General features: G+C 46.2%; 1 protein-coding gene across 3 annotated transcripts in view; it reads left to right on the top strand.

Moving 5' to 3' along the window:
* LOC8036819 (malonyl-CoA decarboxylase, mitochondrial) overlaps positions 1 to 18,953 on the top strand; it is a 41,195-nt gene that overhangs the window by 10,843 nt on the left and 11,399 nt on the right. For all 3 annotated transcript variants that reach the window (XM_040208817.1, XM_040208815.1, XM_040208816.3), the window contains exons 7-8: positions 6,898 to 7,012; positions 18,694 to 18,846. In XM_040208817.1, coding sequence (XP_040064751.1) covers positions 6,898 to 7,012; positions 18,694 to 18,846 — 268 coding nt within the window. The remainder of the gene's footprint in view (positions 1 to 6,897; positions 7,013 to 18,693; positions 18,847 to 18,953) is intronic.

The following is an 18,953-nucleotide window of genomic DNA, read 5'->3' as shown; positions in this document are numbered from 1 at the left end:
ATGGCAGTCGTGTGGGCTGACAACTCAGTCATGCACGTGGCGCTCTCACTTCTCTGAAACGTTTAGTGTGTGATTTGTGCACGCCCTCTTTTTTTATGTTTCCGTCTCGTTCGAGGTAATTCTTACCAACATCCTTGCTTACCTGCAAAATATAATTTTTCTTGTTTGATTTTCACGTTTTGCAAGACCTTCAAGAGAAACTGAAGAATTGTGGAGTCAGCACATTCAGACACATATCTGTTCTTGATAAGGCTGTGCCCATAGAAGAGTACAGTGATGTGATTGCTGCGCCAATTGCGCCAAACTGCACCAAGGGGCTAACCCTGCTACATCCTGCTACATTTTGCCAAAATATGGGTAATCTGCGCCAAGCCTGCGCCAAAGGACCGATTTCGGTCGTCTTTCAAAACCGAAGTAACCTGCATCAATGATCCATCCGGTCTTGCATAGTTTTCCCGCCGTCTTGCGTTTCGCACTCTCGTCGTCTCGTGGGTCTCGTCTCGCGTCTTTTTAAAAATGTTTCAACGATAGACGCGGGTGTGTGCGGGCGCTCCGGCGCTAGCGTGCCGGGTACCAGCCATGCCGTTATGCTGTGAAACGAAGCCACGTTTTTGCGTGGTAGGAGTTACTTTGTGAGCTGAAGCACTCGCTCCTGAACGCAACAGCCGTGGGAAAACCAGATTTGGTCCCTGCCTACCAGTCACCGTCGTCACGCGACGTCGGGTGTTGCTGTCCCCACGTCGCTGCCAATATAGCGCTTTCTAAACTGAAACGTAAGGACCGCCGCATGTTCAACATTATTGTTCTTGTTTAAATCATACGCTACTAGTACTACAGAAATCCCTCTTTAACTCAAAGACTTCTGTGTCGAAGTATTCACTACCTAGGTTTCTCTCGATGGGCTTTCTGAAACGTGAAACGTACGCGAAAAATCTGCCGCGAAAGAACGTTGAAGAGGAGTGAGTTAAGCAAAGAAGGCAATGTCTGCACGCTGAACCCGCACAGCGCGCTTGTTTGTCTCGCGTTCAGTCGTTTCACAAAGCGCTCCCAGAACGTTTCGAACTTGGCTCGCGATGTCCTCCATCGTTATGCTCAGGTTCTTTTTTCTGTGTGTTTAGGTTGTACCTCCCCTGCCGGCCTGGCAAGCACGTGCCGCTGGACTGTTTTAGTCGTATGCTGGACAGTTACCTTTTGTATACACTGTCGGGAACCGAAACCACACCACTCTGAGCGGAGTGGTGTGGTTTCGGTTTCGATTGAACAGCCGTTGTCTCCGCTCGCGCAACTAAGCACGTGCAACTGCAAGCCTGCCGAAGTTTCTCTCATGTGCATGTGAACATGATTGCACGACAGGGGCACGAGCCAATCGTTGGCAATCCATTTTTTTTTACGTTGGCATTTGCTTACTTTTGACGAAAATCTTGCACGTCGGGAAACAGTAAAAAGGTGGCAAGCGATTTTTCGGAATTGCTCGGCCACGCCTACATCACTGTACGCTTGTGGGACGTCTTAATATCTCTTTGAAGAAATTGAAAGTGGACATTCATTACTAGCCGAAGGCAAAGCGAGGCTTGCAGCAGCCTTGCAGAAAGTTTAGAGAAGCAAAAAGAAGAGTACCCGCTAGTCGTAATGCACCTTTGTCTTGTGTATACGATTTCGCATTGCACTGCAGTAGTTACGTGTTTCATGATTTGGAGGCTGCTTTCATTTATTATATCATATACCTAGTAAACCTAATGGTGCGATATTTACTACTGAGCTGGTCATTTTCAAATAAATTTTATATGTGCAGTTTGGTTTTTATTTATCTCTAGCGGGTACATATATATGTACCATTTAACTGAAGCATGGCAAAATGTGTCATGTCATTGGCATTTCAGTTACATGTGGAAAGACTCCCAGGTGGTCTAACTCGACCATAATTTGTTTATTGCGTCGAGCAAAGTGCCCTTCCTTTGTCCAGCACTTAAAACGAATATTTGTTCTTTATTTTTCGAAGAATATCTGCTCCAAAAAACACTTTTTCTGCTCTAAAACACTGTTTTGGCTGCTCCAAAAGCCACTTATACTGCTCCAAAACACTCTTTTGGTTGCTCCAAAAACCACTTATGCTGCTGCAAAACACTGTTCTGGCTGCTCCAAAAGCCACTTATGCTGCTCCAAAACACTGTTTGGGCTGCTCCAAAATGTGCTCCAAAACGGCTTAGGCCAATCACATCACTGAGAGTATAACTTAGCTTGTTTGGGAATTCAGTTAAATGAATTGTCAGGTTCACCAAAATTCTTCCTTCATCAGCCCAGTTTATTTCATTTTTCTAAGTGTTTTTTTTTACACCTAGTTTACGTCAACATAGATCAATCTTTAGATCATCGAATATTCCAGAGAAGAGGAAATGCCTACATTAACATCTTTATCTTTTATTTTTGATATCCGTTCTTTACACGCTTTTACAAATGAATTGATATTTGTATTGGACTTGGATTCCATATAATGAAAAAACGTGCCTTGAAAGTTTTCTTCTGAAGGTGCAATTGGCTTTATCTGTGGTAGCTCTGGGCCAGCGCTCCTTAAAGCCCGACGTGCAAAAATACATTCTTCCTGACAGAAGATTTCTCTCCCTTCCTTCGTTTCCCCCTCCAATTTTCTTCTCCTTTCTTTACATCCTTCTTGCATGCTAAGCGTCTAAGCGGCTTATACAGTCTAAGCTCATTATAGCAGACCTGGTTACAACAGACATTTGGATATAACATACCGATTTGTGAAGTTCAGTTAGTTTTCCTCTACATACCATTGACTCAACTTCATATCTGCATATAACATACTCTTCTTACAGCAGACCGAAATCTTGGTAAAAATCAAGGTCTGTTATAACGAGCTTCGACTGTAATCCCCCAATTCTAAACAGCAGGGATTAGTCACACTGGCAGGAAATAAGCACCGAAAGGAGCTATTGCTATCGTTTGACTCAGATTCAGGTGGTTCTGTGATGGGCTCACAAGTGTCTTTTCGGGAAGGACTGTGCTCATTTCATTCTTAAGCTGACAGTACGGCAGAAGCTACCTGCTCGTCAGACCAGTCCTATTTCTACCTTTAGCCACGTGATTATGCTTCCATCCATACACGCATGCTGGGAGCGGGGTCAGGAGATTAAAGCAGGGATGTCGCAAACCTTCCGAAGTTTGAGTTCAAAAGGTTAGAAAACTTTTAACCTTGCTAAGGTTCGAATATGAAAATTTTGCAACTCTAGAACCTTGCTGAGGTTCGAATTAGAATAATTAAAAAATGTCAAGGTTTCTGAAAGTCTGAATTCAAAGATTTTGATTTTTTTTTAGGTGCAAGTTCAAAAAGTTTGGAACTTTCGATTAAAAGTTTGAAGTCTGATTTTTGCGAACTGAGATCAGATTCCGCAGTTCGTTTTCACGAACTGCGAAATTTGAACATGAATTTCACGAACTGAGATCAAATTCCACACTAAGTTTTTATAAAGTCATCTAAAAAAATTGTGAAAATATTCTTACTGAAAACGTTACCTGTATTACTCATTTTTTGTTGTAATGTATGAAACAAGCGTTGAACTGGTTGAACGGTTCATCAAAAAGCCCTGATGCGGTCAGGTGAACATACTTCTTTGCAAACTAGTAGCACTCCGATCAAACGTTGCCTGCATGCAATGCTGGCATAAGGCAACTAAATATACAGGTCAATGCATTCACTTAAAGCCATCCAGGCTTCCTGAAAACTTGTATTTGCTGTGGGCATTGTTTTGTTTTTTTTCTTTGGTGGGGTGATTTGGGGGTGAGAAAAACATTGCCCCCAAAAATCTGATCAGGTCACGACCAGTTGTCATCGGGCTAACTATATTCACGTTGTCTGAAACATTTCTTCTTCGATTAATGAAGATATTAATTGCCCTAAAATGCAGCCGGCTACTAATGCCAATGAAATAAGCGCGAATCCAGCGTCCACTTTAGCGCATCTGCCCGCCTTTTCCCAACCAACCGTTTACTCAAGGAAACTGGGGCTAGTAAGGACTCCCCAGCGAAGCGCCTTGGTTGAACTTTGAGCCTGCAAATTAGGGATCTAGGGATCTGTTGGGCCACGGGTTACCTTAGGGCAACCTATGAGAAAAGCTTTGTGCAGAAGGCGAAAAAGAAGATTGAGCAGTCCTGTGTTAACCCACAGTGCAGTCAAAGCGATAGCTGTGACACGTCACGGCGAGGTTGTTGGGCATCGGCGTTGCTTTCACACACTGTTGGATACAGAATCAAAAGCGGTTTGAACAAAACTAGACGTTTGACCAATCGTTTGGTGGTTTAAAAGCGAGTTGTTTGGGGCACCATCAGCTAAGTCCAATTTTCACCACTTCATGCCTTGGTGATATCTTGCATTATTTATATTTGTAACCCTGAATTGATGGGTGTGAACTTGGTTCGAAGTTTGTCTAATGTCTTTTCAGGAGTTAAAAGTTTGTCCAACTTTTCAACTTAACAGTTTCGCAAGTTCGAAAATCGTCAAACTTCTTAGCGTGATAAATTTGAAAGGTTGAAAATGTCGAATTTCATAGCGCAAAAAGAGTGGAAGTTTGAAAAAATCATATTTTTCAGCACCAAGAATTCGGAAGTGCAAAAATTGTCAAACTTCTTGTGTAAAGTTCGACATTTGGAAACTTTGCGAATCTTTCGCACCCCCTGGTCTGATCTTTGAATCTCGGGTTCGCAAAACGTTTGCGGCATCAATGAAAGGGGGGTGGTTGATTGGTTCAGCGAGTTCGTAACTCCCAGAGCACTGTCAGCTCAAGGGTCAATGAAGATATTTCTTCATCTTTTCTTTTTATGTGCCAAGCTATGTTTTGGTGGCATGGTGTATGTTCAAGAGTGCAGATATGTCACTAACAATTGAGAACAACTCAAATGTATTGTGAACCATTTTTCTTTTTTTGCTTATTGAGGAGTTGTGTGAGGATACCGAGGGTGTCTCGGAGACGCACAGCAGAGCTTTCATGGTCATGGCCCTTACTGAACCATCTTCATTATCAGCATTTGTTTCCTTTAAAAGAGGGTCGTATATTGTTGTGCCAACCTTAGCCGGAAACGCTAAGCCGATGCTTTGCCGCTGTCTCCTTCTCCAACGTGTTTTAGGCCGTCACACCGCATTCTTTTCTTTGAGAAAAACATAGAAAGAAGGCTCAAAGAACTCAACATTTGTTGTACTGCAAACAACTTTATTTTTGCGCTCCCATAATTTTGTGGATTTCGCTAAGTGTAAATTTCGGAAATATTTATTATTTCCGAAATCATAATGGGATACAGTAATGATTTTATGTGCACTCAGGTACTATGTGGTCTCCGATGTTTGTACATTAAATGATGATATCAGATGCTACAGATACCCAAGACTAAAGTTCTTTAGGCCATGGCTACCTGATGCATGATGCATATGTCCATTGTCTCGATAACTAGCAGAGGCTTGCCTCCCAGCCCTAAAAGGAAATGTTATTTGTGGGTTGATTAGTTTGTTAAAATAGGTTGTGAGTCTTTAAAGCTCCATGGAATTTTTTCCTCCTGCTTAGGAGATGGTTCTGGTCATAGAGCAGGCTCTTCTGATGGTCCTCTTACCTCCTCTTGAACTACATACCCCTAGCCATTTACTTTTTGTCCAGACATTGACCTGCCTTATACGATCCTTCTGGCAATACATAGTAGTATTGTCTTTATGCTTTGCACTGCTGCTTTTGTACAGTATCATGAAATGTAAAAGCACACCAAGCATGACGTTGGGAGGACTTAGTTTGCACGTACACAGATGCACCGAATGCTCTGTTAAGTCCAAATCGTCAAAAACATATTACGAATCAGGGTTGGGATGCAGATGCAACTGGAATTAATGCTTGTGGATGCAGTTTTGAGGCAAATGTAAAGTGTGCAGATGCAGATAGTATTGAAATGACTACCATACTTGCCCAATTCTAATACGCACCTTTTTTTTTTGATAAAACTATACCTAAACTCCAGGGATTATTTTCATCATTATTGTCCAGCTCGCTTGCCCCTTTGCATTTAATTGCATTATAATTATAACATTAAATTGCAAGCTTCACCCTTGTTGGTGTTAGACTGGTGGCAGCTGATAAAACCCGTTTGCTCTACTGACGTCTAACCCCTGGTTAGCTCAGTTGGTAGAGCGCTCCACTTGTAATGGAGAGGTCCCGGGTTCGATACCCGGACCAGGCGAATTTTTTCGGTCGCTCACCAGTCACCTAGCTGTGTTTGGAGATTTATGTTTGTCCCTTGTCCCTCTTGATCCCCTTCTCCAGGGATTATTTTCATCATTATTGTCCAGCTCGCTTGCCCCTTTGCATTTAATTGCATTATAATTATAACATTAAATTGCAAGCTTCACCTTTGTTGGTGTTAGACTGGTGGCAGCTGATAAAACCCGTTTGCTCTACTGACGTCTAACCCCTGGTTAGCTCAGTTGGTAGAGCGCTCCACTTGTAATGGAGAGGTCCCGGGTTCGATACCCGGACCAGGCGGATTTTTTCGGTCGCTCACCAGTCACCTAGCTGTGTTTGGAGATTTATGTTTGTCCCTTGTCCCTCTTGTTCCCCTTCTCCAGGGATTATTTTCATCATTATTGTCCAGCTCGCTTGCCCCTTTGCATTTAATTGCATTATAATTATAACCTAAAATTGCCTGCTCGTCAGAATCGGATATATAATCAAAGGTAGGGTAAGGTTTTGTTAGAATTGAGTAAACATGGGTTAAGCTAAGAACAAACATGTTTTATATATTACATCAGGAATTACCTCCAGGCAGCACTGTGTGAAGTATTGAAAAATGTTTATGGGCCCTTGAAGTGTCTATATTTCACTCAATGTTTTTCTTTTTTGGATGCAGAGGATAATTGTGGGCTATAAGCCGGATCGGGCTGAGTCTCAGGCATCCGACGAATGGGAAGACGACAAGGTCATCAAGGCGGCCATTTTCTACTCAATCTCTTCCACTCAGAAAGGTGAGCCCCCCAGGAACTGCCCATGTTGCACAGGGTGTAACCTGAGAAGAGAAAACTCTATATTCACACTACAAAAATAAAGTACTCCTATCCATCATTGTAAGCTTGAACTTCAGCCAAATGTAGCACCACCGTAAAATACCAAGCAAGTGCCCACTCAAAACTGGGAGATAATCGTGGAAAGCTGGGGGATGGGTGCTCGCTAGGTCCATGATTGAAAATGCAGGAGCACACTGTCAGGTGGTCCCAATCGTGGAAAGCTGGGGGATGGGTGCTCGCTAGGTCCATGATTGAAAATGCAGGAGCACACTGTCAGGTGGTCCCTTGCTTGGTTTGACCACAAAACTCAGAATGACTGTTGTTTGCTGTGCTAGCGTAGCACGCCAGTGCGTGAAAACAGAACTTCGGCATTCTTTTCGCCGACAAGAAATTGCCCTAAGATGCTCGACGAAGTTTTAGCATCAGCAGCGCTCGACAAAAAGAGTGATGCTACCATCGCTAAGCCCAACCACTTTCACAATCTCACCGTTCAAAAACGGACCGCAGGGCAGAGCATGTTCGTTGACATCAGCATATCTGATGGACGAAACATGTTCAAGGGCTAGACAATTCCTCAACCCCAATTTTGTTGGCCGTGCGCACTGCACGATTACGTTTTTGATTGCTTCTGCAACTTTACACTTGCAGCCATAGCTTGAGCGCGCATTCTGCCATGCTTGGTTTGGCTTCCTGGTCACTTGACCAGGAAGCCAAATTGAGAAAAATTAAAAAGGGATTGATTATGCATTGTCTAGTCATCATCACTAGAGCCGCTTCACCCACACCATGCCCGTGCTGTTCATTGGTCGCGGAGATAACGGCCACCCAAGGTGATTGCCCGCGTGATGTGTCTCGCATATTTTCGAACTGGCTTAAGTAGGAGATTGGATGCCAAATATGTCCTTTGACGATTTTTGAAATGTGACAAAAGTAGGGGGTGGGCACTTATTGTGACATGGATGCATGCTTGGTATTTCAGGGATAAGAAGCGGAAGTTCCATAACTCAATGTTGTCTGATTCAAAACATAGACGCAATTTTCTTTAATTTTTCACGAATACATGGAGAGTTAGCATTGGTTATTCTAAACAGACACCAATTTTTAATTGGAAATTTTTGGAAATAGCTTCTTACTTTTCAATTAGATCATGTTGAGTTCTTGGCCTTTTGAAATTTTTACTCTACTGGTAGCACTACACTTGGGTGGAGTTGAAGCTTTGTGGGATGCATAGTTTACTTATGTGGTGTGAAGAACACGGCTTGTTTTTAGAGCGCAGCTCTTAGGCTCCCGTTTCCAACATGAGCGGCGTCGCCATCGGCGTAACCAAGGTCACCCCAAGGTCACGTGATCCCCAGGACACGTGACCCCTCTCAAGGTCACCCCGAGGTCACGTGACGTGACCCCCCAGGTCACGTGACCCCCAAGGTCTCGTGACCCCCAAGGTCACGTGATCCCTCCCAAGGTCACGTGACCCCCAAGGTCTCGTGACCCCCCGAGATCACGTGGCCCCCCTCCCCGAGGTCACGTGACCCCCCTCCCCCCCTCCCGAGGTCACGTGACCCCCCTCCCCCCGAGGTCAGGTGACCCCCCCCGGAGCATATTAAAGAATGAGGGGAGGAGGAGGAGGGGGTCTACCCTCCCCTCAGTACCCTTCCCTCCTCCTCCTCAAGAGCTGCGCTCCAATTCGGCGTTACAGGGAGTTGTAAACGGCTTTCACTTTTTAGGGCGCAGCTCTTAGGGGCCCGTTCCCGGCTTGAGCGGCGTCGGCGTCGCCGTCAACGTCGGCGTAATTAAGGTCACCCCAAGGTTACGTGACCCCCCCCCCCCCGAGGTCACGTGACACCCCCAGGGTCACGTGACCCCACCCGCCGAGGTCACGTGACCTCCCCTATGACGTCATTGTCACTGATGACGTCACCAGCATCCGCATCGTCATCATCATCATCATCATCACTGATGACGTCACCAGTGACGTCTTTGATGACATCACCGGCATCCGCATCGTCATCGTCATCATCACTGATGATGTGATCAGTGACGTCACTGATGACGTCCCCGGCATCCGCATCGTCATCGCCATCATCGCTGATGACGTCATCAGTGACGTCACTGATGACGTCATCGGAATCCGCATCGTCATCGTCACTGATGACGTCATCAGTGACGTCACTGATGGCATCATCGGCATCGTCACGTGACCCCCCCAAGGTCACGTGACCCCCCCCCCCCCAGTACCCTTCCCTCCTCCTCCTCAAGAGCTGCGCTCTAATTCAGTGTTACAGGGAGTTGTATACGGCTTCCACTTTTTTTTTAAAAAAACCAACACCTACCAGCTGGTAGCTTATTGATTCACCAACGTTTAGTTGTCGTGCTCCGAACGAACCAGGATCCCTCCAGTTGTGATTCCGATGCAGAACCAACTGCACCAACAGCACACGCTTGATTTTAAAACGTCACAAGACAGCAAACATATAGTAAGAGAATGTGCATGAGGTAGGCGGAAGGAGAACAAACGCATGCTTTAAAGGAAATGGGGAGATGTAAAATAGCAGGATCAAAGCTGGGCCGTGCAACCGCGAGAGTTGCAAACTTTACGTCCCACTTCCACTGGAGCGCTAGCTTTGGCAGGACTTTCTTTGAGGGACTATATGCGGAGATGTTAGTGCTGTCAAAGCATTAAATTCATACCAAGTACATTCGGGCACCATTACTGCAAAGCGATGCACAGTACATTCTGCATTACCACTGTATTTGCCATGATAGTGAGTGTTAAGTTTGAGATTTATTTTGTGTAGTTCTGTTGTTCATTTTCCTGTCTGGAAAAGAGAAGCGTCCGCTGAGGGGGCATTTTCTTAGAGGCCCCTTGTATTGGCTTACCTTTGCAGAGATTGTGTTTTTTATAGCTAGTGCACTCTGTTGTTCTCACGGTACTATGCATCCTATGAAACATTTGAACTCAGCACGCTATGCAGCATCTGTGCTCGAGCGTAGAAGCTCTCTGGATGCGTGCACCTTTACACATACACCCGTCATCTAAGTGTGCAGTGATGGGTCGGAGCAAACACGGAAGCTCAACGAAGCTGCTGTTAGTTCATCATCACCTTTCAATCTTGAGGCGTGGGCATGTGTTATCTACCTAGACAGGAAAGGGAGATCACTCACGTGTCTACAAATTGAACAGCGGGAGAGAGCTCGGGAGATTTGACTTTGAAACGGGGACCAAAAAGGGTGAGGGCTATGTCTTTCGGACGAAGGTTTCTTTTGATGTAACTTGTCGTCCGACACTGTAATAAATGTGGCCACACTGGTCACTAAAATCTACCTCATTGCAATGTGCTCAGTGGGACCAAACAACTTTTATGTATTTTTTTGACAACTTCTGAGAATTAACCATCATCGGTCGTCTCCATCTCCAAAAGTTGACTCTAAAAAAATTTTTAAAAAAGCTTTTTTTTTTTGTTTGTTTGTTTTTTTGGCAAAACATATATATTTTGTTGGCAAAAGGTACATGCTTCAGCATCATTTTTTGACGTGACAATGTCCCACCTGGGCCGGTTTTCTCGAAGCGATGGTAAATCCATTTTGGTAGACCACGGTGTCTAGGAAGGAAAAAGTACCTAGGTACTGTAATAAATGGCTGGATATATAACAGCAATAATTATTTTTGATTGGGCAATAAGATGCGCCATCTATTGGTGAAACAAGCCAGTCATTTTATTTATCCTCTTTTCCCGCTGGTTGTTATCGATCTAGTATGGTATTTTTGGTCAAAATATAGTTATGTTGTACTTGAAGATCAATTTATTTGCTTCCGATGGTACTAAGAAATTTTAGCTTCTGTGCTAGAGTTTGTCGACGAATATTCGAAAATGTAAGAAACATTTCCTTCAATATATTTCGCCATAAACAACGCATAACTTTCCCGTGTTCCTTCCAATCAGGCAACGCCTGTGCTGTAGTCTTGTTTTTGTTCCTTGCGACGCACGTTTCTGCAATTCCTGCTGATCTCAACTGCTTGCCCTCTCTTCCGTTTGCCCAACTGACCCACCGGTGACGAGAAGCTAAGCTTCTCGTCACCATTGAATTGCTGGCCACCGGGGATATGTAGAAACCTCGATGTTGTCGGCATACTGTCGGCGCACTGCGAACAAAAAAACAGTACAATGTCCCAGCTGTTCACCCGGAACGAAGACTTTATTGAGGATAACCCCCTTTCTCCGCAAAGTAATCGCTGCTCCCGAGTTGGCGTGCATAGTGTAACAAATTAAACGTGTTAGTATAAATATATACCAACACTCGTTCGCAAAACATTTTTTTACTCACCATAAAAACATTGCAAGGCTTATGTACCGTCATATGTCTTGGATCCCGGAATGCTGCCGTCAATTAGTTTAGTAGTCCCTCTGAACTACCGCTTTGCTTGACATGCTAATAGGTTGACGGTGCGTCATTAATATAACAGCCGGATTGAAATGGATGTTCAGCAGAACCAAGCAGAACTATTAGCCCTCATTAAGCGATGCCACGGCCATTTTGCTTGTAGGTACTGCTCCTCCCTCGGCGACCCTGCTCTCCCAGTCACGTGACCTAGAATTCCCCCTTCTAGGGACAATAGTTAACTTTAATCCACGATTTACGTTCGAGAAAACGGGCCCTGAAGGGGTGTCTGTAGGGAATCATAGTGCAACAAAAATAGACCTCACTATAACCGCCTACTGCTCTGTGACCATAAACCAGAAAGCAATTGTTTTCATATCGTTATGTAGCTACTGTCCTTGACCCTATGCCTCACTCATTTGAAACACACCCATTCACTCCTTTCCCACGCAGGGTGGGTGCACGCTCAGTACAGTTTGACTCGCCGTTGCTAGCAGACGTGTCATCAGTTGATTTGTTTCTGATATCATTTTAAAGTTCAATAGATATTTGCTCCTTAACAGGGGCTAATATAAGACTTGTGACAATACAGTGAAACCCGTTTAGAACGAACCCACATACAGCGAATTATTGTCGATATCGAACTCACGAAAAATTTAAATCAAAATGTATGTAAAAAGTACTTTTTATAACGAACAACATATTGGCTATATCAAACTTTTTTCCCCTGTGAAGGCTTCCAAAAATGTGCAAACAATCGTCTTTCAGCCAATGCCTTCACCCGAAAAAGTGTAGGAAAGAAAAAAATTCCAAAAGCTCTAGCTGCAAACAAAAATAAGCGAAGAAAAGCGATTCCGAAGGGGCACAGAAAAAAAAAAATCTTTTAAGTGCAAAGTGGTTGCTTACGAAGAAAAGCAATTAAAAAACGGAGATAAGCTAAAAAAAATAAATCTTTCTAGCGCGTTGTTACAAGGCGGAAGCGAAGAGATGAGATAGAAAGAGAAGTTCTCGCCTCCTCTCCCTTCGCGCCCTGTTTCACCTAAAGTCACTTTAGTTTGACCTAGGGGGCCTTCATGTCCCGCCGAAGAGAACTTGAAGTCACTCTGACCCTCTTCACCTTGCGCATTCACCCTCTTCACCTTGCGCCCTCTTCACCTTGCGCATTCACTTGGGGCTTGACACGCCACACCCCAGGAGGCAATAAACCTATCGCATTTCAGATTCCATAGCATTGTCACATGCCGTTGAAAGCGTCAACCACCCCCAGGCAAAGCTCTCTCTCTCCCCCTCCCTCTTTTCTTCTCGTTAATTTAGTCGTCGTTTGTTGTCGTCTTTCTTGTCCCCATTGCACTTTCTGTTCACTGTGCGGGCCAGCTAGTTCGCGCCCGAAATGACGACGAAGCCGCGGCAGGCTCTGCCACTTTCCGACAAGGTCGACATCATCAGTCGTGTGGAGCACGGCAAAAAGAAATCAGATGTTGCCGCCGCCTACAAGATCCCCAGAAGTAAGCGGAGTACAATTCTTAAAAACAAGTCTTCCATTTGAGACAAGGCCCGTGAACGGCCAAACGCAGGCAGCAGGCACATCCGCAAGCCGGCGTACGACAAGGTGGAAGAAGCTCTGTACCAATGGTTTTTGGACATTCGTGCGTGGAACCTGCCGGTCTCCGGACTGATGTTGCAAAACAAGGCTACAGATTTTGCATCCCTCCTGAACGCTGAGGGCTTCACCGCTGGATCTGGGTGGCTGCAGCGATTTAAAGGTTGATATTTAATCGTCAAAAAGTCGTAGCTGGGTTTTGTAAATGTTTTTTGCTATATCGAACTACTTGCTGTATCGAACTGATCGTAGCGTTTCCTGCTGTTCGTTATAAACGGGTTTCACTGTACTGGGTTACTAATTCCGCATAAAAGTTGAAACTTGAGCTGTATTCATCATTGAAATGTCATCTTCGTTCCTATTGTATACTCATCGTTGAAAGGTCAAACATAGATAGACCTCACCAATCCAAACATGATGGTGAAAGAATCGTAGAGATATCTTCATCCAATCAAGAGATATGCACCCAACAACATAGCACTTCCAACGCTGACATGACGTAACCTGCTCCGCCATCTTGTGACACGCCTCTCATGTATTTGGTACAGTAAACCCTCCTTATAACGAAATCACTTGCGCACATTTTCAATTGATCATTTTAAGTGTGTCTGCACCAACCACGCTTATTACGAAGGTCAAGGTGCCAAAAGCACGCAAGCCTACACGGAGGCGCACGGAGACTCTTGCATTCCCTACCTTTTCTCCACCGAGGCAAAGGGCAAACTGGGAAGACGGAGTAAACGGGTGACAGAGGACAGAGCGCGCAGAGCTGGCAGAGTACCGCTTCTAATGCCGATGCACCGACGTGGGCAGAGAACAGCGGGAGCAGCATCAATGTTCCAATGCTACTCACGGTACCTACAGCCGACGCTGCCCGACTCCTGTCAGTATCATGTCAAGGAAGCAATAGAGCCCGGAGGATATCACCCCTTTGGGAGCCCCTGACGCGTGCACCTTCGCAGGTGTGCTTGCGGCGTACTGCACAAATGTGCGTCGATTGGGAGTGTTTACCGAAAGTCGCTTAAATCTCAGAGGTTGAGAAAAGTGGCCAGCCCGACTCCGAAATCGTTAAAACGTTCGACATTTCGGCATCGGCTGTTCGACACTGTCCACCGTTTTGCAGAACAAGCAAGGTATATTGGACACAGGGCCGTAACCAGGGGGGGGGGTTAGGGGGTTCTGACCCCCCTCGAAAATTTTTTTCTGGGTACGGCCCTGGTCGGTGCACTTGCAGCCAGCCGATTGTAATCTCCGCCTCTGCGCACGCGCAGTGGCGCCGGTCGGCTACCAGGTACCAAACCGGGACCGGTTCTCCGGTTTGCTGTAACTCTACATTATATGCCACCGATGCACATGATTCATAGGCGAAAATAAGACAATAGACACTTTCAAAATGGCCGCCGTTGACCCCGAAAACCCCCCCCCCCCCGAAATTTTTTTCTGGGTACGGCCCTGATTGGACAAGTTCGAGAAGTTTCTCATGCAGGAGCAAACGTGCCCGCGACCCGAAGATGAAAGATTGCCAGCTACTTTCCGCACATCGGATTTTCTCTCGCGAGCATGCTTGCCAAGCCGGCACACGATTTTCATAGCTGCAACAATCTCAACAAGAGTGTGTGAGAACATGTTGACAAAGCCACCGTTTTGGATCAGATAACTTTGATTCGTTCGCGCTTGTTGATCCGGACGTGCCTGTTGTTGCTCTTGCCAAGGATGCTGCGATTGTAGACCTTGCGTGCGACCAGGGTTAACAACAAAACAAAACAAACGACGACTGTGGAGACTCGAAACATCCTACGGCTCCTTCAAAACAAAGTGGAATGCAGCAGCGGTGACTGTGTTCTTGCAATGCCGGGAGTAGTTCTAGGACTTAATTATGTTTTTACTTGGTAAAGCTGCCACGAGATGTTCATAACCAAAGCTTGTTTATTTAAATATACGGTCGGAGTGTTCCGCAGTGTTAACGTCCACCTTCAAGGCTGCTGGCGCTGTTTTTTTTTTGGCTCTATCGCTTTTGTCAAATTACCGCTTATACCGAATATTTTTGCCGTCCCGTTGACTTTGTTATAATGAGGGATTACTGTACTTGTGTTTCATTCCATTAATTTTGTGATTTACAAACAAATCTGTTACATTCAGTATATCTGTTTTATTTCCCTGGACTCGGCACGTAGACGTGGTTATGCCAAAAACTTGCGGCTGTGTCGTACACACAACCCACCCGTTTTTAGAGTGCAGCTCTTATGGCGCGTTCACACTGGAAGCGGATCCGCGTTCGCGAAGCGGGTCCGCGCGTTCTCAACCGCAAAGCGGCTAGGATCGAGCGGTTGGAGCGCGTTTTTGCCAACCGCTTCGGGACCGATCTCTCCCAACCGCTTTCACGAACCGCAAAGCGGCAACCAATCACAACGCGACGCTGACGTGACGTCAGTGACTTTCGAAACAAGATGGCACCTGTCGCTGGTGAGGCGTCCAAGGCGCTGTAGTCCTAACGCTGTAGTCTTAGCTTTCGACAAATCAACGGAGAAACTTGATGTTCACGTCCGTCACTTGAATCTGCCGCGAAAAGAATTGACACGGTAATTTTAACGGGCTTCGCACCAGTGATTTGGTTCGGGTAAGAGTTTGTTGATTATTCCGGGTGCCACAGCCCAAGCTCGCTGCCTTGTTAATCTCTGCCTGTAGAACGTCGGAACCTGCCCCTGATCGACCGAAATGTCAGCTTTTCTACCCATAGGATAGTCGCGTGAACTATTGAAAGCTTTCGACACCGTGCATGAACACCACGAAGGCCGATAGAGACGTCGTGAGCTTGATTGCGTAGCCAACGCACTACCGCGGAGGGGGCAGGGTACCTGCGCTAGCTCGACCTGTAATGTTTACTACTAATAACATAAATAAAGGAAAGCTACTCAAGGAATAAAGTGTACGTACCAGACAATGCAGAGGTAATCCATACGGCGTTTATTTGAGCTTAATGTCAAACAAACAGTAGACTCGATCGACGAGCGAGTGACGAGAGGAGAGTCTGCCACCAACGAAGCCACGACCGGCTAGCACCGAACACATTTCCCCGCACCACGGTCCACCCCACCGCTCACAACTTCGAAAATGATAAGAGCGAACAACAACGAGGGGGAAAACTGGCCCTCTATCCCGAAAACAAGGTCAGCTATTCATGAGGGAAGGGTCCACTTCGGAGAAAAGGTCGGGGGCATCCTGTTCTGAGTCAGCAAGGCGCGCCTAGCTGGGCTTTGCTTGTGGGCGAAGTGGAGGGAATCACAGGCGGGTTTGGCGGGTCCGTGCTTCCTTTTTCGCTGCCTGAACTCGTGATGTGCGCGAACATCCCGGAGAGAAATATTCTGAGTGCCAAAATAGCCAAACTTTGGCTTAGATCTTGAATTAAAGTGGATTCTGGATTGTAAAACAGGGTTGCCAAATGCAAGTCTCGAAAGATCACGCGTGATCGCCGAGAAACCGCCAACCGGCTCTCGGTGAGTCTGAACGGGGTCGCTCGCGAACCGCATCCGCGACCGCTTCACGAACGCGGATCCGCTTCCAGTGTGAATGCGCCATTAGGCGCCCGTTTCCGGCTTGAGTGGCGTCGCCGTCAGCTTGACCTGGGGGGGTCACGTGACCCCCCCAGGTCACGTGACACCCAACAGGTCACGTGACCCCCCCCCCCCCCCCAGAGGGTCACGTGACCTGGGGGTGATTCTATATTTCAGAGCACAGCTCCTAGGCGGCCATTTCCGGCTTGAGCGGCAAGGAGGACAGCAGTAGGAGGGAGATGGGGGAGGAGGGGAGGAGGAGTAGCAGGCAGGATCATGAGGGAGGAGGGGTATACCCTCCCCTCAGTACCTTTCCCTCCTCCTCCTCAAGAGCTGCACTCCAATTCGGCGTTACAGGGAGTTGTAAACGGCTTTCATTTTTTTCTCTAACAGTCAGTCTTTGTAGGAACGATGAGGGGCATCCCAAAAGTTCTCGGCCTGGCACAGAAGGAATGTGAGCAGAGACACAAAACTTTATTATAGCAGATGGGCACTTCTTAAGATTTGCGACACCAAAAATGCCGCATGCGCACAATTCGGTTTTCTCGTGGCAGCCACCAACAGGTAGCAATCTGCTCATGCGAGCTTAAGCGAAGAAAGGAAAGACATGTTCGGTGATTTAATATTTGTCTCAGAAAGGCCTAAATCCGGCGGGCATTTACAAATGCATGGTGGCAACTTAGGCACAAGATGCATCCTACAGCACGGTGAAGAAGTGGGCCACAAAATTCAATCGAGGATGGGAGAGCCTCGAAGACAAACCCTGTCTTGGCGGACCTGCAAGAGTGACCACGCAAGAAAACATCGACCTTGTGCACAATGAGGTAATAGCATTGCCGAGTAAAAATTCAAACCATTGCACAGGTCACAAGCATTTCCAAAACCACAGTTCTGTGGGCTCTACCCAACATCTTGACACGCACAAGGTCTTCGCCAGATGGGTTCCAAGGTTGCTCTCGTGTGACCAAAAACGCACCTGCTACATCTACTAATCCAGGGACAATCTCGAGCTGTTCAGGTCAGATCCCACAGGCTTCTGTGCCCGATTTGTGACTGTGAGCGAAACTTGGGTCCACCACTTTCAACCCGACAGCAAAACCCAGTCTAAACAATGGAAAGACCCCTCCTCTCCACTGCTGAAAAAGCTTGGTCTGTTCTATGAGTGGGCAAGTTGATGGTCACTGTTTTCTGGGACTCCGAAAGCGTACTGCTCAGCGATTACCTTCACAAAGGGCAAAGCATCCCCGGGAATTACTACACAACCCTGATTCATCGCCTGCGGGATGTGATCAAAGCCAAATGTTGCTGTGTTCTCTGGAAGAAGTTTTTGTTCCATCAGGACAATGTGTCCCCACACCGCACTGCTGTGGCAATGGCTGCCATCCACTCCTGCGGCTTTTTTGTGGTCAACCATCCACCGTACTCGCCAGATCTCATTTCATCAGACCTCCATCTTCTTCACTCAGCTGAAAAAAAGACTTTCTGATGTTTGCTTTTTACAGCGGAGCTGTTAAGCGCTAGGTTCCCCAGGATTGTCTCCGTCCGCACAGAGATGTAAACACAACACTCTGGTTGCCGCCGTCGCTCATAGATGGCAGTAGCTGTCCAGAGTGTTGTGTTTGCCTGTTGTCTGCTTGCCGCCGTCGTTTATGGATCGCGGCAACCTTTCCAGCCTTTCCACTCTGGCTTGCCGACTTGCGGACTGCCATTATACTTCATTCCCACCATAGTAGAGCTTTGCTGGTCTTCCTTCTTCACCAGTGTGGAAAAGCTGAAAGTTTTTCAGTAATGATGACGTCCTTGATGCTTGACCTGCTTTTTGGAGGACCAAAATTTTTTATTTTTGTTCAAAGGAATTTAGGCGTTGGGTCATCGTTGGGTGAAGGGTGTGGACCTCAAAGATGACTATCTCAAAAAGTAACATAAGTTCATTGACCTCTGTCACCTGCTTTTGGGTCAGGCTTAGAACTTTTGGGACACCCCTAGTATTTTGTGCAGCATATGTAATCTGTGAAAAACTTTTCACAGAGTTTTCTTGAAGTGACATTGAGCATAAGGCCATTGTTGTTTGCAGCCATACATAATTCTTTGTGGCACTGCATCACTGTGTGCAGGTCTGCAGGGCATAGAGCTGGGCAAGTACCTTATCAAGGGGGTCGTGAAAGAAGTCAAGGCAGAGTTTCCCCACATCCAGGATTTCTCTTCCCTCTCACCCATCCCCGGCTTCAAGAACTGGCTTGTTTCGGAAGTCCACAAGGTCATCAAAGGTTGGGGTTTTCTCCTCTTTTGAGGCTCACACTGCTGTGCAAGCCACATATGATGGGTCCTGTTTAAAACAAAAATTATTCGGTTGAACCTTGTTAATTCAAAGTCG

The sequence above is a fragment of the Ixodes scapularis genome, unplaced genomic scaffold, assembly GCF_016920785.2.
Source record: "Ixodes scapularis isolate PalLabHiFi unplaced genomic scaffold, ASM1692078v2 PGA_scaffold2__306_contigs__length_199485367, whole genome shotgun sequence".
NCBI lineage: Eukaryota > Metazoa > Arthropoda > Arachnida > Ixodida > Ixodidae > Ixodes > Ixodes scapularis.
Note: the sequence above shows the minus strand (reverse complement) of the source record. Positions and strands in the feature narration are given on the sequence as shown.